A 22470-nucleotide genomic window follows, 5' to 3' on the forward strand; every position below is an offset into this window, starting at 1 on the left:
TGAAGGGCAACTCTTGGGCCATACCCCCAACATGGATCCCAATGGACTATCGCAAAATCATCAGTATACAGACATTGTATAGCTGTAATCAGCGCAGAAGGAACCAATGATTGTCCATAGAATACTATAAATGCTAAAGGCAATGAGTCAACTGTGGTTTTTAAATCTACAAAAAGGTCAAACGGAGCACCTGGCTGCCTATGACCACATGTTTCTGGAGCAACAAATTCAAACGACTACCTGATCAAATGGTACAAACTTCCTTCTGGAAACCAGCTTGCAAAGGTTATCCAGTTCAATTGCCTACCCGCCAACACTCCAGTTAGGCCAACACCTCCGCCCCATACACTTTGGATAATGAAGACATAGCAAAATGATTTGATGGTTTAAAGGGTCTCATTGATCCTTTTTTGTTATGTGAATTATTCTGGCCCTCCAACTATTCGGGAAATGGCGGCACCATTCATGCGGGTAAACAACCTAACTGAATCCATCGGACGGACTCCTGCTGAAACAGCTCTATTGACAGCCTTGTGCCTTAACAAAACAGAATTCTCCGATTCTAGAGAGCACACCATCTCTCATGCTGAAAACACTACCATCACCTGTAATCGTGGAGATCTTTTTATGCCGTTGGCCTCCAAGGTTTCAGTAAACGCGACTCATCAGCAAGCTGGGCATTAGCAATCAGGAAGCTCAGTACGTGGGTTGTATTCTCTAGTATAAGCCCATATTCAGAGCATCACCGAGTGCTGTACGCCATTGGGAAATCTTTATTTTGGCAACTTTCCCTCCGTTTCTATGGACCCCCAATCCTTATGCTTTGTTTTTTAACTGGTTCGGACTCTGAGGAAAGTGAAGCCTTCAGCTTCACTCCTGTGGCCTTTTGCGCATTTGTCACGGGGAACCTGATCGGTCCTGCAGACTATCAATACTGGGAAAATATTTGTCCCCCTTTTGTCCTCGTACGTTTTCTGTAATTTTAATAGTGCACACAGCAGCTTACAATTCAGTGCAATTGAGATAATTCGTATCACCCTAGTCTTGTACACTTCGGATTTTTGGTTTCTTTTATATTTGTATTTATTAACTTTTATATAGCGCGTTAAACCAAAGTGCTTCACATAAAACATGAATACAATAGAAGCAATAATTACAAGTAAGAGTCAAATAATCAAGAACAGTAAGCAGAATATGTGCCTAAAGACAAGCTGGAGGCAGAAAATGACATGCATTACTTAACGTAATCTCATTTCTCATGGTTGTATCCGTTTAGATTCACATGCTGTGCATACAGTCAGACATCTAGTGGTAATCGCATAGTATTTCAGGTTGTCTTTCGAGGATCAAAAAGGGCAATGTAGACATGGCCGTGCCTGCAACACTATGCCTAACATGACATGTATTGTACCCAAAATCCATCACGCGTTGAGATCCCTCCGATTGCATTTATTCTGCCGTGAAGGAGCCTTACGACTATCGGGAGTCATTACAGAAAGAGAATTAGTAGTAAGATGTCCATGTTCCTTCCATCCAAGTGGGGAGGAAGGGTGGGCGCATGTTAAGCAAAGCAGAAACAACCATCAGAAATGCTCTAATGGTAAGTAAAGCAGGTCTTATGCTTGTGAATCTGCTTAAAATCACATGCTGTGCATAGACTAGCGAGCAGTACCCACAGTTGGTGGTGGGCAGTGAGAAGGAACCGTAGTGAAGAGATGTCTTGTCCCACCTGAGAATCAGACCTAGAGTGAGTATCCAGGCAGTAGTGATTTGTAAAGGTGTGTACAGAACTCCAGGTTGCCGCTTTGCAAATGGACTCGAGAGGGACATTTGCAATGAATTCTATGGCAGTCTCAGTGCCCAGAGTAGTGTGCGCTCTAGGCTTGAAAGGCAGATCTCTCTTGGCAAAAGTGTGATGCAATTGGAGAGATGGCCAAATTAGAGACAAGGTCCCCTTTCTCTACCATCCACCACTGAGACGAAAAACGTGTTGGTTTTTCTTAGTGGTCTAGTTTTTCCCCCCCAGATAACATGACTGCCCTGCACACATCCAGTGTTTATAGGCTTCTTTCTCCCATGTTAGTGGGGTTATGGAAAAATGTGGGTAGTTTTAGTGATTTGTCCACATGGAACTTCGAAATTAATTTGGGCGCAAACCGTGGGTGAGTGCGCAGAACCACTTTGTCTTTGTGGATAGTGACAAATGGGTCCAACTAACTTCTTAATGAAGTGACGGCCACCAGGAGGGTAGTCTTGTGAGTGCTTGAAGGCTAGCCTTATGCATCAGTTCAAAGGGAGATCCCATAATTCCATTTATTGGAGTAGCAATGTCTGGCGTTAGGCTTTCTTGCATCTCTGAGGATGTTGGAGGTGCCAGCACTCGGACTTCAGGGGCCAGTCCACTAAGTTGAGAGTTTGCAGTCCTGGATGGAGCATTTCCCCCCTCGTCCTGCGATAGCATGTTGTACGGGCAAGGTAGTTTCATGAGAGGGGAGATGGACATCTCTAGCATATGGGAGAACCAGGGTTGCAGGCCCACCAATATCATTGTGACTGGTTCATGGTGCATCTTGTGCATTATCTTGTTGAGTAGGTGGAATCTGGGGTGGGAGTGGGGGGAACCGGAGGGGGGGGGAACACGGGGTCGAGCGCACAATTTCCCTGACCATGTTATCCAGAGACCGTTCCCCTTGGAGCAGTTCTGAAGGTACCTGTGGGCGTAATCTGGGCATTGCGAGTTGCCAACAAGTCGATCACTGGGAAACACCCATTCTGTGAAAAAACATTGTAGCTGATGTATTCGTGTAGTCGCCATTCATACTCCGGGTAGTGGAAAGTCTCTGCCGAGTACGTCTGCCAGAAGATTGAGAAAGGTGGAACATCTCATGTTTGAGAGCCCACCTTCCATATATTCTGGGACAGTTTGGATAGCCCCAGAGAGTGTGTGCCCGCTTGTTTGTTCAGGTAATATATGGCTGTAGTACTGTCCTTGAGGACTAGTACCGTCTTCCCCTGTAATCGTATCTGAAAGGCCTTCAGGGCTTTTAACACTGCTAACAGCTCCAACAGGTTTATGCGGTTGGATGCTACTGCTGGGGTCCAAACACTGTGTGCAGTCTGCTGAAGGAGGGGAGCACCCCCCACCCCATGAGAGATGCATCTGTTGTGAGAGTGGCTTCTACTGCGGAGGTGGTGAAGGTCTTCCCTTTCAAGAGGTTTTCCCTCGACCACCACTGCAGAGAGAGCGAGGGCTGTCGAGACAACCACTAGTTCGTCCCATTGTCCGCTAGCCTGACACCATTGGCTGTTGACCCACTCTTGCATGGGGCGCATGGGCAAACATGCGTGTGGGACTAAATAAATGCAGCAGGCCATCATTCCTAACAGTCGCATGGCTTTGCATACCATCACCTCTCGACTGGCTACATATTGAGGGACCTGAAACAGCATGCTTTGAACCCTTTTGTTGGAGGGGAAGATAAGGCTGTCTTCTGTCCAAATCAGAGCCCAGAGAAATTGTTGGACTTGGCTGGCGTCTAGGCTGGACTTTGTTTATTGAGAATCCCATACTGAAGAGTCGATCTATAGTCTTCTGGGTGTTTGAGAGACATGTTCTGTACGAATCCCCTGTTATGAGCAAGTCCCCGAGGTAAGGATAAATTGGGATGGATTGCCTGCGCAGGTGAGCCTCTGCTACTGCCAACACCTTTGTAAACACCCTTGGGGCTGAGGCAATGCCGAAGGGAAGGACCTTGAACTGATAGTTCTCCATCATGAACCTTCGGTATTTTCTGTGCGCTGGCAACATTGAAATATGAAAGTATGCATCTTTCATGTCCAATGTTGCCATGTAATCCCCTGTGTCAGTAGAGGGATTACCTCTTGCAATGTGGTGTGACAAATTTGTTTGCTGGGCGCAAGTCTAGCACAGGGCGCATGGTGAGATCCTTTTTGGGTACAAGGAAGTACACTGAATAAATACCATTGTTTACCTGCAGAACGGGGGCAAATTCGATTGCACCCTTTTCTTGCAGGATCTCGACCTCTTGCACTCGGATGTCCTGGTGACAAACACCTGGACTTTGGTAGTCAGTATAGAGGTGGTCGGCTGAACTTGATACCATAACTGTGGGTGACGGTCTTGAGCACCCACTGGGCTGTGGTAATTCCCTCCCATGCGTGGAAGAATTATGTTATCTGTCCCCCGACCGGGGAGGCATGGGAGGGAACCCATATCAGTAAGTCATTTCTGATTGAGACCGGACAGCCTCTATGGTTGGTGCTTCTACCCTTTCCTTTGCCACGGTGCTGTCCTCCCGACAGATATTGGTTTGAGGCAGCTGACCCCTAGACTGGGGACCATGCATTTCCCGTTCTGTACGGATTGTGTGGGGAATGTGGGAAAGATGTCCGCGAAAGGAGCGACGAGAGCTTCCACCTCTCTGCTGAAAGGGCCTTAGAGTTATCTCATTTAATTACTTCAAAGTCTCATGTTCCTTCCTCGCAGTCTCTAGCGCTTCATCTACCGCCTTACCAACCCGGTTAGATTCCTCTACCTGTTTGTTAATGAGGGACGCCTGTGTTTCTGGTTTGAATCCCGAATTTTAACCATGCGTGCTTCTTCAATAGGGACCCTTGGGCCAGCATTCTCCCTGCTGTCTCTGCAGCATCCAAGGTGTTTTTAAGAATATTACGATTCATCTGCCTCCTTTCCAACACACCCGCCAGCAGGCATGACCGTGTTGGTTCAGGGACCTCTTGCAGGCCTTCCTGGAGCAGATTCCACTGAACGTCGATGTAGCTGGCCAACAACATAGTACTGTTGGCTATTCTGGAGGAATAGGCTGCCGCAGTAGTAACACTTACCCAGGGTATGCAACTTTTTTCAGTCCTTGTCTGGTGGTTCCTAGCCCGCGGACAAGTGTACTCCTGCTCTTCTCCTAGTCGTTGTCACCACTACGTAATCTGGAGTGGCATGTCCCCGAATGTAGAGTGGGTCTATAGGTGAGGGGCGAAAAAGCTTCTCAGCCCGTGGGTTCACAGCTCGATGGCGTCAAAGAAGGGGCAATACGCTGTTTAATGGAGTTCAATAGAGGTATTGCCTGGCTTGCAGGTGGTGCTCCGTCAAAATATCTTCCACAAAGTCAGCTTCTTGCGTGGCAATCTGAAAATGTTTTGCAGCTTACTTAAGAATAGCATTGAATGTCATCTGGTCATCTATGGGAAATGCTCGTCTTATAGAAGGGGATGAGGGAGGATCCATGCACAATGTGACTGTATCAGGGGTATTGGTCGGGGACAGCCATTGGAACATTATCAACTGGCTAATCCACCCCCCCCCAATCTTGGGCCTGGTCAATAGTGTCCTCAAAGGGATCATCTTCATGTACTTTAGAGTCCTGAGGAACCTTTTCTGGCTCCGTCAGGTCAAGCAGCCCCACATGAAGAGGGCAGGTCATCTGAAATTTAGACAGAGTATAGGTCTTCCTCACTAGGCCTTTAGGTGTGGTAACCCTTTCTGAAAAGTACACAAATTTTGAAGGTTTATTCATGCACCCCTCAAACCGGTCTCTGGTCCATTAAGGGCTCTTCTTGGGGGATCTGTGTTCTTAGGGCGTCAAGATTTATCTTAAAGTCTTAGCCAGGGGCTGGCAACCTTCAGAATACTCTTTCTGGGCGTGTGAGCGTGTCCCTCGACCTGTCTTTAGGCCGATTTGTTGACAAACTATGTTCACGAGACTCTCGCAGATGGTCGGCGTATCTGGGAGGGATTCCGCCATAGTATGACGTTGCCAGAACTTTCTGCCTCCGCACTCTTTGGAGGCGTCTTGATGCTCTTATGAAACTTTGTGCTGATGCCCTTGTCACTGGAAGGCCCGGACACATGCTGCCTAGGCGGTTGCGGGGAGGGCTCAGATATTGGTGTACCCGTTGGTGTCTGACTGTCCCGACAAGTGTCGCGGTGGTTCGGGAGGTGAGGGGGTATGTGTGCTTTCCTTTGTGAGTAGTGGGTCCCTGTCTCCGGGGGTTACACTCCCCATATCAGAACCGGTGGCCTGCCTGCCGGGGTCAGGGACGGACGACTCGGAGTGTGGCTGCTTCGAAGATAGGTCGATGGCATCCGTGTCGGAGCCACAGCTGTCGCTCAATTCCTAGTCACTCTCAGCACCTGTGGTGATGGGGAAGCTATCCTCGGCCTGGATAATAGTGTAGGCCGCCCGCTGTTTAACGCGCTGTTCTTTTATCGTCTTAGGACGTAAAAGCTGCCAAGACGAACAGGACTCATCGTGGTGATCGAGGTAGACCCTTATTGCACCTCTGGTGCATGTCCTTCCAGGGATACTTGCCTTTACAAGAAGAGCAAAATTTAAAAAAGGTGTCCTGTCCATATCTCAGGTTTATAGCAACAGCAAAACCATAAGGGAGAAGGAAATACATTCTTGAAAAGAAACAGAGCCCTGCACCCCACTCTCCCTTGTGTGCAGGACGTGCTGGAGTGCCAAGGCCACACGGTCGAAGAGTCAACGGGAGCACCAGCCATCTAAGTCTGGAGTTGGCTTCCCCTTCGACTACTACTAAGAAGGGGATGAATATATAAACGAACGGAGGTTGTGGACAAAGATATTAATTAGCAATTTTACGAGCTCTGCATAAGGCGACCAGCTAGCTGGGCAGAAAAAAACAATCTGCAGGACCTAGACGCGTGAGGGATTTTGGGTACGCTACACATCACGTTAGGGACAGTATTACAGGCACGCCCATGTCGACATCCCCTTTCGATCCTCGAAACACAAGATGCAATACTCCACGATTACCACTAGATATCGGACTATAGGCATAGCATGTGAATCTAAGCTGATTCACAAGCAATAGAAATCATTTTAACAAGATTTGTGTTATTTCTAATATGCACAATCGCATTTACCGTGCATGGCTAGTGCCCTAAAATGGCGTCGATACGAGATTTTCTCTTGTAATTTGGCCATGTTGTAGTTTAGCCTTCTCCATGCCTTGCCAGATCAAGAAATCTCATAAGGTCATACACTTGCCCAGGAAAGCTGCTTTCACTGGCTAGTGAAGCCTTTGTGAGTAGCCCATGAAGTCAGTGGCACTGTATGGTCCACCTCAACATCTGGTGCCAGTGAGTCTAGGTGGGGGGCATAAGTGAAAACAATGGTTGTCCCTAATTGGGCAACTACTGGCTGTTTCAATGGTTCAGATCTTACCATTGGTGGGCTTGCTTCCAGGCTGGTTTTGGATGAGAAGATCCATTCGGTTCCTTGCAGCCATTTCATCAGATCAGCGTTGGAGCCAAGAATCCCTCATAGAACAGCAGCTGACTATCCGAAAGAGACTCATGAAGAGGCCTGGCATCCCTTCATGTGTCTAGTCTAGTGAGCCCTGTTGGACTACTGGATCTGCGACGACCCGGATCTGCACGTTGCTTCAACCCGTGGACTGGTGGGACCAACCAGTCGACAAGCGTTAGGGCAGAACAAGTTACTTACCAACTGGTAACGTTCTTTCGAATGGATGTTCCTCCAACGTATTCCTCATCTTAGATGTATTCCATCCAGCTTTTAGCTGCTTCGGAAAAATAAATGGCGCCGTGCGTCGATGTCGATGGTCCCTCGAAGGCCTCCGTTGAGGGCAACGTCATCGGGTACACAAGCAGCACGCGCGGTGCCCGTTGGCCTCAGTTCTGTTGTCCCCCATCACTCACTCACGTTCTACTGTGTAGATTTTGCCAGTAGTCAGGTATCAGCCTTGCGAGTGTGGCAATAACCCGGGAAAATCTACAGAGGGGTAGGCTGGGAGGGCGATGAGGAATACGTTGGAGGAACAGCCAATCGAAAGAGCGTTACTAGTTGCTAAGTAACTTGTTCTTCGAGTGGATTGTGTCCTCCAACGTAATCCTCATTTTAGATGGACTCCCAAAGCAGTATGGACAATTGAGGGAGTAAATACCCTTAAATGGCTGAATATAGTACTGCTTTACCAAAATTCAGCTCCTTAGACTGGGAAGCATCCAGACTATAGAATTTCGAAAACGTATGCAGCGAAGACCAAGTTGCTGCTTCACAAATGGATTTTATGGGAACAGATCTTTGAAGGGCTGTCGAAGAGGCGATACCTCTGGTGGAATGGACCCTTAAGCCTTCTGGTGGTGCTTTCTCTGCTAATCTGTAGCATTCTGAAATGCAAAGCACAATCCAACGTGATATGGTTTGTTTTGACACCGATTGATCCAATTTCCTTCCGGTGTAGCCAATGAAAAGTTGATCTACTCTAAGCTTGGAAAGCCTAGAAATGTAAAAGCTTAGAGCTCTTCTCGGGTCCAACCCGTGCAGTCTTTCCTCCTCCTTACTAGGATGAGGTGGAGGGTTATAATGCAGGTAGAACAATTTTCTGATTTAAATGAAAAATCAGAAACAACTTTAGGTAAAAATTAGGGTTTAACTCTTAATACCACTCTGTCCCTATGGAACACAGTATAGGGTGGCCCAGAAGACAGTGCCTGCAATTCGCTCACTCTTCTTGCAGATGTTAAAGCAACTAGAAAAGCAGTTTTATATATGTCAGTAATCTTAATGAAAAAATGTGCAAGGGTTCAAAAGGGGCACACATCAAGAATTTTAGAACCAAATTAAGATCCAAATTGGTACTTGGAAAGGATAAGGAGGAAACACATTGGTGAGTCCTTTTAAGAATTGTACTACTAAAGGAATTTTGAAATACGAGCATTCTTCCGACGAGTGCTTGAAGATGGAAAGCGCTGCAAGATAAACTTTAATGGTCCCAACATTTAGACCTCTATGTGCTAGGGACAAGAGGAAGGACAGTACTTCCGGAATAGAACCTAGAAAAGGATCAACATTATTTTCTCTGCACCAGTTGCAAAACCTTTTCCAACAGCAATAGAGATTTTGTTGCTGGTCTTGCCGAAAGCACCACCTCTTTGACGTCATCTGGAAGGTCCCAATCCTTGTATCTCAGCCTTTCAGATACCAAGTGTGAAGGTTGAGAATCCTGACCTCTGGATGGAGAACCTAACCCTTCATTTGTGAGAGAAGGTCCTCTCTATGAGGAAGATGTACCGGGGGACAGATGGACGTGTCTAGAAGGTCCGGGCACCACGTTCTCCTGGCCCAATCTAGGGTTTCTGAACCGTCTGTCTCCTGATGACCTGAGGAATGATGGGATTCAGAGGCAACACGTATAATAGTGGTAAGTTCCATTCCACCACGAACGCGTCCCCTAGGGCTCCTCTCGGGGGAAATTCCCTTGAGCAATACCCTTCGCACTTCCGGTTGATTTCGGTCGCAAATAGGTCTGCTTGAGGGGTTCCCCAAAGGGCGAAGATCTCTTGAATGACTTCCTGAGCCAGTTGTGGGACACCATGCTCTGCCTGCTCAGAGCGTCTGCCATCAAATTCTCCTCCCCGGCTAGATGAACTGCCGTTAAGGAAATTCCTTCTTGAATTGCCCAATACCAGAGCTGCATTGCCTCTCTGCACAGAGGTAATGACCCTACACCTCTTGTTTAGATAATGCATGGCCACTGTGTTGTCTGTCATTATTAAGACATTTTCTTTCACGACAGGAAGGCTACACTGGATCTGCTCCATTGGCGCTGTAGATCCTCCATCCTTGAAAGTGAGACGTCCTTGGAAGCGGTTTGCCCTCAGCTGTTGCGGTTCATCCTGGAGGGATGATCGCCTAGGGCCCATGACCTGACTGGCTGCTACTGGTCGTGGTGGTCTCCTGTCCTGGCGACATCTCTAGCTGCTGGGAAAACAAAGGGGGTCATTCTGGTAAGGATGCCGGTGCCGTTAACCCCCTACCGCCCTATTACGAGGTCCTTTAGCGGGTCACACCAGGGCCAGCTGGTTTTACCAGCCGGCCTTAGCAGGACCCGTTAAGGGACCATGGAGCTAATAACGGGCCCACAATTTGTGGGCCCGTTATTAGCGCTTTCCCCATCCCCATTGAGCCCTATGGGGGCTCAAATGGGAATGGTTTTCTAAATGGGGTCTTACCGGGTCCGCATAGGTCGGAATGTCCCAGTAAGTCCCCAATCTGACACCACGGACCCGGACCCAAGTTTGGAGACAGCCATGGTGCTAAGAGCCCCATGGCTGCCTCCAAACTCGGAATGACCCCCAAAGTCTCTTCCAGGCCCTCTGCTTTTGCAAGGGCTGCCTGTGGAGTAGAGACCCCTTCCAGTCCAAAGACAAGGAGTAAAGGGAAATCTCCCAAATTGATGCCTCGATGGTGCCATCCTTGCTGCTGCTCCTCTGGTGGGGTCTCTTCTGACCTGCTTTGAAATCACAGATCTCCCTCGGGCCTATTCAGAAGGCTATAGACTACCTTTGGGTTCGAAGGCCTGCCATCCATGAACAAACCTTCTTGAAACACTGCATCCTCAGCTGTGGCTTGTCTGTGGCACTTCTCACATTTGTGTTAGTCCTCAGAGTCCACTGGGCCCGGATATCCCCTTGTTTTGGGTTGCTGGAGCACCTGTACTTCATGTGCATGCCTATTCTCTTTGCGGTAAACACTGCACCGGACACGCCTGCTCTCCTTTCCTGGAACTCTTCACAAGACTCCACTGCATCACAGGGGCATGGCATCCTCCTCTGTACTGGTCCTTTGGACTCACAAACTCAAAATCCTTACCGGGAACAGCCCGTGTTATCATAAGTCCTATTGAATAACATTGGGACACGAACCCTAAACTGCTATTTTAGGAATGTTAGGTTTACTAACCTGTATTGGTGTCAACCATTAGTGTTGACTTCCTATACTGAAATAAACATACTTTAGGATGGAGCAAACATGTTAACTAATTTAATTGATTTTAAAAATGCTTTTTGGGTCTCAAGGTCCCTTGACTCACTGGGTCTATTTTTGGTGGGGGCTGAACGGCTTTTTCTTCCTAGGCCTCTAGGTGCCCTTGGAATGTGCTATACGTTAAGGGCGACACCGGACATACCTGTTGACTTGGTGGGAATTAAGGTGCATTACTTAACTAATGCTGGAGGGTCTGGTACTTGAGGGGAATAAGTTGAATCACCCGTGTGTGAATGTATTATGCAACTGCTGTTTCTATCCTCTTCTCTTTCCTTGGTAACCTGTTTTCAGGCGCTAGTAACAATAGGAGAATTACTCACCTGTAAGGGATGACTTGTACAAGTGCATTTTCCCTTGCTCTCTTGTGGGGACTTAAAACCGAAACAACCCGGTGTCTTTTTAAAGTGTCACACTTACCTTTCCTGAAATATTCTCAGGTCCAGTGCCTTCCAATATTCCATTTGGATATTACCACAAAAAGTATGTGCTAGATTCTGCTTACTTGTACATACATATACATAGGTTAGCCCTCCATAGTGGGTGAACCCTGTTTTGATGTTATGTGCTAGTGGATCTGAAGGAATTACCATGGTATATTATTCTGACTGTACATACCTATATTGCTCAGTCTTTACATAGAATAAACCACTATTTTTTCTAACCTAACTGACTGTGTGGACATTCCCTGCTTTGTACTTGTGGTTCCCAATAGGCCTAGGTCGACCCTACTTTCTCTCCGGAGAGTAAAGCCTAGACTGCTTTGACATGCAACCAAGTGTAGAGTCTGGCCTAGCTTGATGCGTCTAGACCGCTCTGCAAGTCGGGGACTTTTTCCGAAAGTGCTCACCGGAGTCCCTCTTGGAAAAACACTCCCAATAATGTGTTTGAAGATGCAGTTGTCTTGAGGACTGTCCAGCTCTGAAGTGGGCTTCCTCTCCAGAATAATCATCATTCCATACTTGCACTCCGAACTTTGGAGGTCACCAACTTGTGGTACAAGTTGCCTTCCTGCCCATTTTCAGCATTCCAGCCTCAAGGGTTCCTGTCTGCGATGGAAAGGACGCCAGCCATAGTCTGTGCGGTGCCGGTCAACGAAACCTACAATCCCCATACTGTGAAGTGTCCTGAAGAGGGCTACATCAATGAATCTTGCATTTCTCCATCGCCAAGGGTTGCACTCTGCTCCTGGACCAGACCAGAGGAATCTGTGTACCCACAGCTCCTGGGCACCTTTGATCAGAACCAAGAGTGGGAAGTCCAACCTCCAGCGACCCCTAGCAGCCCAATAAAGTAATCTGGTAAAAATGGGGGCTGCGGGGGGGGGGGGGTGGTTTAAGTAAACACTAAGTATTTGTATCCCCCTGTCCTCCATAGGGTAACAGAACAAGTCTCTTTTTAGCCTCACATTCCATTCCACTGCTGTTTGGTCATCAAACCTGATTAGTACCATCTGAAAGACAAACACATTTTACTTACCTAGTAACTTGGTTGCATCTCTTCTTTTGAATAACCAACATAAGTACAAGCAGCATTATGACTCCTGTGACTTTTTTGGGCACAAGGCCCCATTCCTCTTAGGGATTGGACTGCTGAAGTTAGGGAAATTCACGTATGACTTGGTTCCATCTTTACTGCATTAATTTACTTATCTCAAGTGTTGAATTAGCCATCTGAAAGATTTTCCAAGAACATATGGTGAATGTATATAGGTTTATTATTGAGTATTGTGCAATAAAAGCAACTGCTAGGTTCATTTTCTAGTGTGTGTAAAGGCCTAGAATACATGTGTACTTTTATACATGCATGTCTAAATTGTGTATTGCATTGTGTGGACTCAGAGGACCTCCGACCCGCACGAGAATGGCCATGACTGCACTCCATTTACCTTGATTGAGTTTTCACCAACCTCTCAGAACTCCCCGTTCGCTCCAACTAGGGTGACTTCCTAGACTCTGTCCAACAGGCCAGATTCCAGAAATCCATTTTAACAGTCAGCACCCAAGGAAAAATAGGTTTCCAATCCATAAGGCCTAAAACACATTTCCCATCCAGTTAGACTTTCTAGGGACTTATAACACTATTAATGCATTACAGCCACTAAGGTGGAACCTCTGCAAAAGCTTGCAAGCCTCATTTCAAACTGTTGCCTTCCCCAATACATTTAATGTAAAATATCCACACTTATCAGTTGCATTGTTCCCAAGTACATTTACCACTGTAGCAATGATGGAAATGACATCAAAAATGGACAGACAAATGAAAGGCAAGTACAGAAATGGTGAATCTTAGTCCAGAGCTCACTGAACCCCTAGGGGATTAAAGTAAAGGGTCCAGGAGCAGTTATGTACCCAGAGTCCTTTTAAGAAGCAGTCCAGTGTCAGTGCACATGTAAAATGAACACCAAATTTAATACTACGCTAGGACACACTTTAATTACTTCAAGGCAAGTAAAAAACATCAGTACATAGATACACACAGCTCAGTAAGGTGTAACCCATGGTGGGTTACACAACACTTGGTGAATGTTTAGATAACTGGGATTCTAAAGAGAGCAGATGTTAAGCAGAGATCAATACATTGAGGATTTCACAAGAATATGGTTTAAAGACATCATCTGCCGCCCTTTTAGAATCTTGAACCCAGTGAGAGACGCAAGCACCTGGGACCTTAAAATACTACTCAGTTAAGTTATTTCCAAATAGTGCACCATGAATGAATAAAATATTGGTAAGTAGTGTTTAATAAGTTAGGATTCGACCTTGTACATTTCCCCGATTTCACACTGGTAGGTTACAAGGAGTTTAAATAATACGGTCAAAATTTTAGATACGCACGCATTTGATTCGCAACAACATTCAGTAAGTATCTAATCGAGCGGTGCATGCATTTCCAAGATGATAGCCCCATTTAACATAGGCAGCGATTGTTGCAGAGGGATTGCGACGTTACCTTGACAACGGCTGTCAACTGTGTCGGGTTGACATGGCAACGCATATAACAAGATACAAACATGGCGCCGGCACCTAGCCATGAGAGGAGCAACACGTCGGACGCATTAATCCAACACTTATGGTAAGAAACAACTTGGCATTTTGTTTAACACACTGAGTGTTCTACAAACTTAGACAAGCAGCGCCTGCATAGTTATTAGCATAGTGTTACGACCACGTGAACGTCACATTTGTGTGCACAGGATCCTTAACACTTAATATGTTTTAGTATAGCTACATGTTGAAATTAGATCTTCACATGAATAACAAAATTGCGAGGAGCGATTGAGACCTTTTTGGCTCAGTTATTTCCGAGAGATTACTTTGATAAAAAGAGATCAGAGTATGATGTATGTAATCTATTATTTTAACCTCATCAAGGTGGGCAGATAAGGGCAACCACTTCAGGATAAATGCGCCAAACAAGAGACTATAAATACTTTATAATTATGAATTAGGAAGCCTAACGCACACTTTTTTAAATTTTAGTCACACAGGGATCAAACCCATGACATGTACACAAAAACTTTACCTTAAACCAATTATGGATGAAAGCACAGGATGACATGGGTAATACCATTAATCCGCAATGATTTAGTATGATATCACTAATAGTGAATGATAAGACCTGATGAATATTTCATATTTTTCTCCAATTTCTCCCCGCCCCCTAACAATCCTCCCCCAAACCCTACCCTTAATCTCCATTTAATTATGGTTATGTGCAATATGACTGCTAATATTTTATATACACATTATGAATGCAATAATATGTTTCTTTTGATGCTGCGTCATTCTTTTGATGCTATTCTTGTATTTGCATGTCTAGGTTTGAGGTTTTTTTATTTTCTTTGACATTTTATCTGTACCAATGATGGTTTATGATTTGGACTTTGCCCTTGCTGACAATTGTTTCGGCTGGTTAGCCTTTATCAAATCAGGGCAGTTTTATATTTGCGATAATTAAAACCTTCAAGTTCCAATAACTTGGCGCAAGTCTCCGGAAGTTTTCCTTTTAATAGATCAATACATGGTCCGTATAACTATAAGGCATCCAGCACCAAAAAATAAAAAACTACCAGAGACTTTGTACAGGTTAGTGTTGAACTTCTGAACTCTTAAATGTCCCATAATGTTACTGAGGTGAAAGGTGAATGGCCCAGGAGAGCCCACTCAGCTAGGACAGGTAGAATACTGAAGTTATTTAGTGCATGACAAGTGCAACAAGCAAAACAGGGTCTGAAGTAGAGTTCCAGTGAAAGGAAGAGCAACTATCACCCCTCGGGTAAGTCCTGGCCCAGGCACCACCGTCCTGGGCCAGCCCTGCAAAGCACTAAGGCAATCAGGAGTTTGTGCCCAATGAGGAGGAGAGTAGGAGCATGGAGACAGGGGTGTTCATGAGATAAGGGATCTCGGGCCCACACCCACCCAGAAAGGTGGTAATTGTCCCAAGTGATAGTGAAATCGCTCACCATTGGGACGCAGGTCAAAGGGCGATCATAGTCGGTTGTCTTAAGGATCCTATAGAGAGCTCAGGCTATAGGATCACCCATATTCGGTTACAAGATGGAGGTACAGACAAATATTCATGGATGCTCCTCTTGAACTGATCCCGGACAGAGACAGGAGGCCCTTGCTATATCGACAAAATGTCAGTCTTAGTTTGACAGAGTCCCAGCAGAGCCTTGTGGACATCCACAAAGGTTCCAGCTGTTTAGCTAGCCAAAGTCCTTTCAGCGATGAACAGCTGGGTCCAGGCCTTGCAGAGGAAATGCAAACATGCATGCACATATTACCAAAAACAGGCTATGTACTTCAAGCAGGACAGGTGACTGGTTGGTCCCACCAGTCATATGGAGTAAGGCACATCACAGAAGTCTTCCCTGCTGAGATTAGATGTTTGCAATGCAGTGGTATTGGCTGAGCCAATGTTGATTTCTGCACAAGTTCATCTTCTTTAGCGCTCTTCAGCTTCAGTGGCGACTGGAGTACTTGTCCCACCGGTCTCCTTATATACAGAAACTGGGCTGTGTGAGACACCACTCATCCAATAAGGACACTTTACAACATTCAAATTTGGAGGTGGCTGTCAAGTAGAACCCAGTGGATTTGGGCACCCACTTCCTGTCAGCAAACAAAGTGCAGGCTTGTTGCCATTCGATGCATGAAAAGGAGCCCTCCCCTGCCTCTCGAGGCAGAAGGCTGGCCAACTAAGTGTAGGCTGATCTTGATCAGGACTTGAAACAAGGGGGAGGGGGCATGTTGAGTATATGGTTCCGTTACGTGCATTAAATGAGCTGACAAAGCCCAGTATAATGCAACCAGAAAAAAAAAGGTAAAAAAAGAGCATACCTACACACTCCATATAAGATGGTTTGTGCTGAACACAGAAGCCATAAAAAAGGAGACAACTGCTCCTGTACGGATAGGTCTAAAGACTAAACCATGTACACAAAACAACTTTCAAAAGGGGACCCCAAGGATCCCTAGAAGCACACCACATAAGTTTAGGTGAGGGGGTGCATCCATAGAAGAGCACGAGACACTAATAGGAGAGGTCTATACACAATGGAACCTTACTAGAACAGTCTAGTGTCCCCAGAACAAAAGTAAATGCAGAAGGTGAGTGAGAAAGTCTCACTGGGATTTTTGCATTGGCTTTGGAGGCGAATTGAGTCCAGCAGTAGTGCTGTGAGGCCCAGGACAGAGGAGGATTTGCATAAAGAAAATCTCCCTGCGACACCTGGTGCATGTCATGCCCTTTGGCCACCTTTTTATTTAGCCGTCCTGCCTTCTAATGTCAGAAATTGCAATATAGAGCTTTCGCTGAAAATCCAAGCTGGATTCTGCCAAAGTAAAATTAGGTGCAACGTGGCTTGACAAGGGGGAGTAAGACTGTCTGGTCTGACAGCAGATTCCAGGAAGAGGGTGTCTTGTTACTGGGCAGATGCGAGGCTGGCGGCAGTCCTTCATTGGACAGACATGGTCCTTTCAAATGGCACAGAAACTTGCCATTGGAGGGCTCAGGCAGCCAACTGCCTGATGGATAAGAGGGGCTCCTGCTGATGCTCGACTCGTTGACTGAGGCCAAGCCCCATCGGAAGAGATGCGCCACGCTGAAAACCCAGAAGACTGCTTTGGAGGATGACCAGCCTCGACAAAGTCGAGTCCCTTTAAAGCCTTCCCTCTCTTGTAATGCTCTAATAAGACCCTCTCACCTGCGCTTCAACCTTTGGACTGGTGGGACCAACCACCCCTGCATGAGAATCAGTCTCTCAGAAGCAACCTGAATCATTCCAAGCACAATCCAGGCTTGCAAAAGGCCTAACCCAGTGCATCGGTGCTATCCAGAATTGCAGGTTGTGACTCTACAGGCTTTCAACCTGTGGGCTAAGACCATCCCTCCTGCTTCTCCCCTGCACAAGGGGCCCTCCTGGAGCGGGGTCATCCGGTCTGCCCCAAATCTCACCTGCCGCCCTGATCAGAGTTCACTGCAAGATCTCTCTGATGTGTCTTGGAGGTCTACTCTTATTGTGGGACCCGTTGTGGCTGCGGTCTCTTGGTGCCTGAGCAAATCCGCTTGACAATTACTGGAATTCTACAGCACAGAACCACTGTCCAGCCCGAACCAATCTACTTCTCCTGAGGGAAATGTACTAAAATGTCGACCACATAACTGCGACTAAGCAGTTACGGTGACTTTGGCGCCTTTCTTTTTGCCGACTCATTACTGCACCCAAGCAGAGCAGCAGGGTATGGGGGTGTCCTCTGCTTACCATTGTGGTAGGCGGGGGACAAGAAAGTTTTAAAAGAAAAAGTAGGACCATGCGGCATCAGCGCCAATCCACGCAAGTGGGAGGAACTGGCGCTGCAGGGATAGCACGGAGTAAAGAGGAGCGGGTGGGGGAAGCAAGTAGGGGAATGCGGGCCAGGTGGTTGCAGGGGGAAGGGTACTGATCACTGTGCCGCACCGTTTGGCGTTGACATTGGTCAGCACAGTTACGTGCAGCACGTTGATCACATAGATTCTACCCTAGACCCATGAACCTCCAGCAACAATATCAACTGCAGAAGTGTCCAATGATTCCAAGTACCCTAGGGTCGTCACTTGGAGAACATGAGTAAGGGATGTGCCTGTACTTACCAGCTTTCACCCCACCAAAGGGACCAAATAGTGAGTCAAGTTCACTACCTAACTCTCCTTTACATGGTCGTGATCAGTAGCCTGCTCGCCATGGGTCCCCTTCCCTTCCAGGGTAACCCCTAATGTGGTGGAACTGACAAAGTAGCCCCAAGAACTGTCACCTTTTTAACTCTAAAAGTACTTTATTCTGGAACTGTCTCTAACGGGTTTGCTGTGAAAAAGCTTCTAAGGAGACTTAAGTCTGCCGGCACATGTGCTTACCTCACTTTACTGCTTACCATTTATCACGTTTCACCAATTTAAACTGCTTTCAACATGTCATTGTAAAGTGTGGGTGGTCTCACTTTGAGCTCACCAACTGTGTGTATGTGTGTCGTTTGTGTGCTTCTGTAATAATTGCTGGTACTTTTACTTTTCCTACTTAGAGTTAGGGCCTAATAAAGTATATTTTGTACTCCTGTGTTGCTGGTCTTATTTGAGCGCTTGGTTAAGTTAACGATTACTGCACCACCCTGCAAAGTCCCATGTCTGCCTTCTGACTCAGTCGGTTACCTTGATAGAGCTTGGCTAAAGTTAAATACCTGGTCATCAACTAGGGTCCCCTTCCAGAACCCTCCCACATGGCTAGTTCTGAAAACCATTAACGGACCATAAAAAAAAAACCTCTTCTCAAATTCTTAAATTAGCCCCTTCAAAAGGTTTCATGGAGTAACATACCAAAGGCTCTCCCCGAATGCACACATTGTAAAATCATCTAAGACCTTACCTTAAGACATTTCAGCAGAGCATGGAAGATGGGTGCCTGAGATAACTTATGCCTCCAAGATGGTTGTCGGCGCACTACGTGTCCCAGCAGTGTGAGGACCGGTAGACGTGTCGCTGGTTTGCAGAGATATTCATTCATTTTATCCAGAAGGTGCTGCAACGTAATGAAGGAAAAAGGAAAAAAAAAAACGCAGGTCTTAGGCTCATTAGGGAAGATTTAACAAAGACCACGCCAACTGGAGAACTACAGGCAATCAAAACACATTTTATTCACCAAGTCATTTATGCTCACACTAGGAACATTTTACCACTGAACAATGTTGTAGGTTGTTTGAGAGAAATGACCAAAACTGTCAGGAAGAGTGCTTAGGAGAGAGCAGTCATTCAACTCAGTGCCACCAAATTGAAGTATATTATACAGCCTAATAGAACATGGTTGCATTTGGGATCTAATGTGAAGTGGTCTTATACAGTGCCCGTCTGCCATTAATGTTGGCCTCGCTGTGCATGGCTCTGTAAGAAAGGAGGGCAGGGTGTATTAGTCAGAGCAGAAAGGCAGATGCAGAAGCCTTTGGTGTGGATGGGATGCAGGTATTAAGTACCATTACCTGTGTACCAATATGAACATCTCCATGTATAAACTAGTTAAGATGGTTCAGTGGCATAACGAAACTGATCCAAGTTTGACTCCACACAGAAACTGCTGAAAGTTCAATCCACACAGAAACTGCTGAAAGTTCAATCTGCAATTAGGTTATGAATTAAGCTAGAGAACCCCAGGGTGAACGTTGTGGCTTGCCTTGAGCAGCTGGTATCCATAACTGTAGAAAACCCTTCAATCATCCCCAGAGCCAAATCCGTCAATAGCCCTTGCATTGTTCAGTTACTTGAATCTAATTGCGACTCCTTTATTTGGAGGGTCTTTTGGAGCAGAAGAAGTAAGGCCTCTGTCGAGGTCAGAAGCAGAGCATGACCCTTGCATGGTTGGAAATCCTGGACAGCCAAAGACATTGTTCATTCAGTTTGGGACTCCCTGGGTAACTTTGACATGGACATCTGCGATACGTTCATCCTACTTTACACCACACTACTATTAGCACTCCTGCAACTAATTGAACATTAACCGGATCACGTGGGACTTTACTGGCTCTCCTCAGAGGAAAGGGAGTCCTTAAAAAGTGCAATCACTGTTCAAGAAAAACATGCTGTAATTAAGAGCCTTCTGTTACACGTGATGTAATCAACCCAACAGAGCTAGCTGGTGACATGTATATTTCCTTTAATATGTTTGGTTTGTTTATTCTTGCATTTGTATTTATTGTGTTTTATATAGCGCCTTCGTCCAAAGCGCTTTACATAGGACAGTCAACAATATAATGAATGCAAATCAGTGTTCATAAACCGCAACATTCAAACTATGTTCATAAATAGTAACAATCAATTATCATTCCTGGGAGTAATCAGTGTTCATAAACAGTAGAAATCAATTAGCGTGCATAAGAGTAAATTAATCCGTGTTCAAAGCAGATTATATCAATTAGAGGACCATAGCAGGTGGGTTTTTAGAGAGGAACGGAACAGAGGATAGGAAGTAATGGAGCTAAGAGACAGGGGACGCATGTTTCAGTGAAGAGGGGCTAGGGGCTGGAACGAGTGAAAACGGGATTGGGCACAAGGGGGACGTGGGACATCGAGTCTAAAAAGATTAGTAGAGCGGAGGGAGCGAGATGGTGAGTAAAAAGAAAGGAGATACAAGGTAGTCAAGAGCAAAGCCATAGAGATATTTGAACACAAAAGACAGGGAAAGTTGTATTTAAGTTGAGAATATAAGGGCAACCAACCAAGAGAGGCCAGGGAAATTGGGTGATGGTAGGAGAGAAGACGGAGAGCGAATTGAAGAATGAGATAGATATAAGGAGGAGCAAGGCGTGAGTGGGGAAGACCAAAGAACAGAACAGTCGGGAGAAGACTTGAGGAGTTTTGTAGCGTGGAAAGTGAGAAAAGAGCGGACTGTGCAAATGTTGTAGAGACGAAATCGACAGGCGCGGGATGTAAGGGAGATGTGGTGGTTAAAGGAGAGATTAGAGTCCAAGTAAATGCCAAGATTGCAGGCGGAGGGAGAGAGTGAGACAGGAGGGAGGAAAAGAGATAGGAGGAGATTGCAAGATGAATGTTTGCGGGAAAGAATAAGACCTCCTGTTTTTTCAGCATTTAGAGCGAGGAAGTGAGGTCATCCAGGACTTGATGGAGGCGAGGCAGGATGAGATTCTGATGAATGTCCGAGGAGAAGGGCAAGAAAGATAGAAAGAGCAGGGTGTCATCAGCGTAGAAATGGTGCGACACTCCAAAGGATCAGATATTGGGGGCTAGAAAGGAAGTATAAGGAAAATAGAAAGGGACCAAGTACTGAACCTTGAGGAACGCCATTTACCAGAGGAACGCGAGGAGAAGTGTTGCCGCCCCAAGAGACAGCAAAGGTACAGTTGGATAGGTAAGATGAAAACCATGATAAAACAGATCCACGCAGACCAGGGGAAGAGGGAGAGTCCCGGGGCAAAGAATGATCTACAGTGTCAAAGGCAGTGGACAAATAAAGTAAAATAAGAATCGATGAGTGTTTGGCGTAGCGAGCAGTGCGAAGAGAATCAAGTACGTGGGTAAGGGCTGTTTCAGTTGAATAGTGGGGACATAAACCAGACTGAGTTGGAGGAAGGAGAGATAGGCTAGACACGAATGAGATTTGTGAATAAACCAGGCGCGCAAGGAGTTTGGATAGAAAAGGTAAGAGGGACACAGGACGGAAATTAGAAGCAAGAAAGGGGTTAGCTGTAGGTTTCTTTAGGACAGGTAGGATAATTGCATGTTTAAAGGCAGAAGGAAAGGTAGAGGTGGTGAGACAAATGTTAAAGCAGGTGAGAAAGGTTACTAGAGGTGGGAAGACTTTGGGGATAAGTGAAGAGGGGGATGGGGACAACAGTGGGGGCTGCTGTAGGGTGAGCTTTGGCCAAGGGAAGGGCCATCTCAGAGTCTGTTACGGGAGGAAAGGTAGAGTGCTGGATGGGGTAGGGAAGGATAAGGGGGAGGAGTTCTAAGAAGGTGAAGATAGTATGTCTGGTGTAGGGAGTGTACTTTGGAAGAGAAGAAATTGACATGGTCAGATGCTGATAGGGATGAGTTGATGGACGGGTCAGGTGTAGTAGGAGAGAGAAGTTGGGTCAGGGTTTGGAAGAAACATCAAGGATGAGTGGATGGACTGTGGAGAAGGTCCAAGAAGTAGGTAGGTTTGGCAGCCTTAATACAGTTGTCGTATAGGAGAACAGTGTTAGCGCTAGCGCCTTTAAAGACGGCGAAGAAGGCGGCACATAGAAGAGAGATGAGGAGAGAGCCAGCGTTGGGCAGGTTTGTGAGTGGGCCGAAAGGAAGAAAGAGGGTAAAGTTGATCATGGCTATATGTGAGACATGAAGAGAGAGTGGACGCAGCTTCATCTGCAGAGAGGGAGGAGAAGTGTGTGAGAGATAGAGCGCGTACGCAGGTATCATGGAAGAGCAAGGAGTTAAAATTACGTAGATCACGCATGTAGAAAGTCTTAGTGGAGGAGAGGGAGTAGGTGGGAGCAAAAAAGCTGAGATTAGGGTGTGATCTGAAAGGTAGACGGGGAGAGTAGATTTGGAGGAGGCAGTAAACTATAAGGTGAAGATCAAGTCGAGGGTAGAGCCA

The 22470-nt window shown here is 46.3% G+C and overlaps 1 protein-coding gene across 2 annotated transcripts in view; it reads right to left on the reverse strand.

The window, feature by feature from the left end:
- The window catches only part of TSC1 (TSC complex subunit 1), a 684759-nt gene that overhangs the window by 520302 nt on the left and 141987 nt on the right, over nucleotides 1-22470 (reverse strand). For both annotated transcript variants that reach the window (XM_069609318.1, XM_069609319.1), the window contains exon 4: nucleotides 18754-18906. In XM_069609318.1, the coding sequence (XP_069465419.1) occupies nucleotides 18754-18906 (153 nt within the window). The remainder of the gene's footprint in view (nucleotides 1-18753; nucleotides 18907-22470) is intronic.

The sequence above is a fragment of the Ambystoma mexicanum genome, chromosome 8, assembly GCF_040938575.1.
Source record: "Ambystoma mexicanum isolate Mex_15411 chromosome 8, UKY_AmexF1_1, whole genome shotgun sequence".
Lineage (NCBI taxonomy): Eukaryota > Metazoa > Chordata > Amphibia > Caudata > Ambystomatidae > Ambystoma > Ambystoma mexicanum.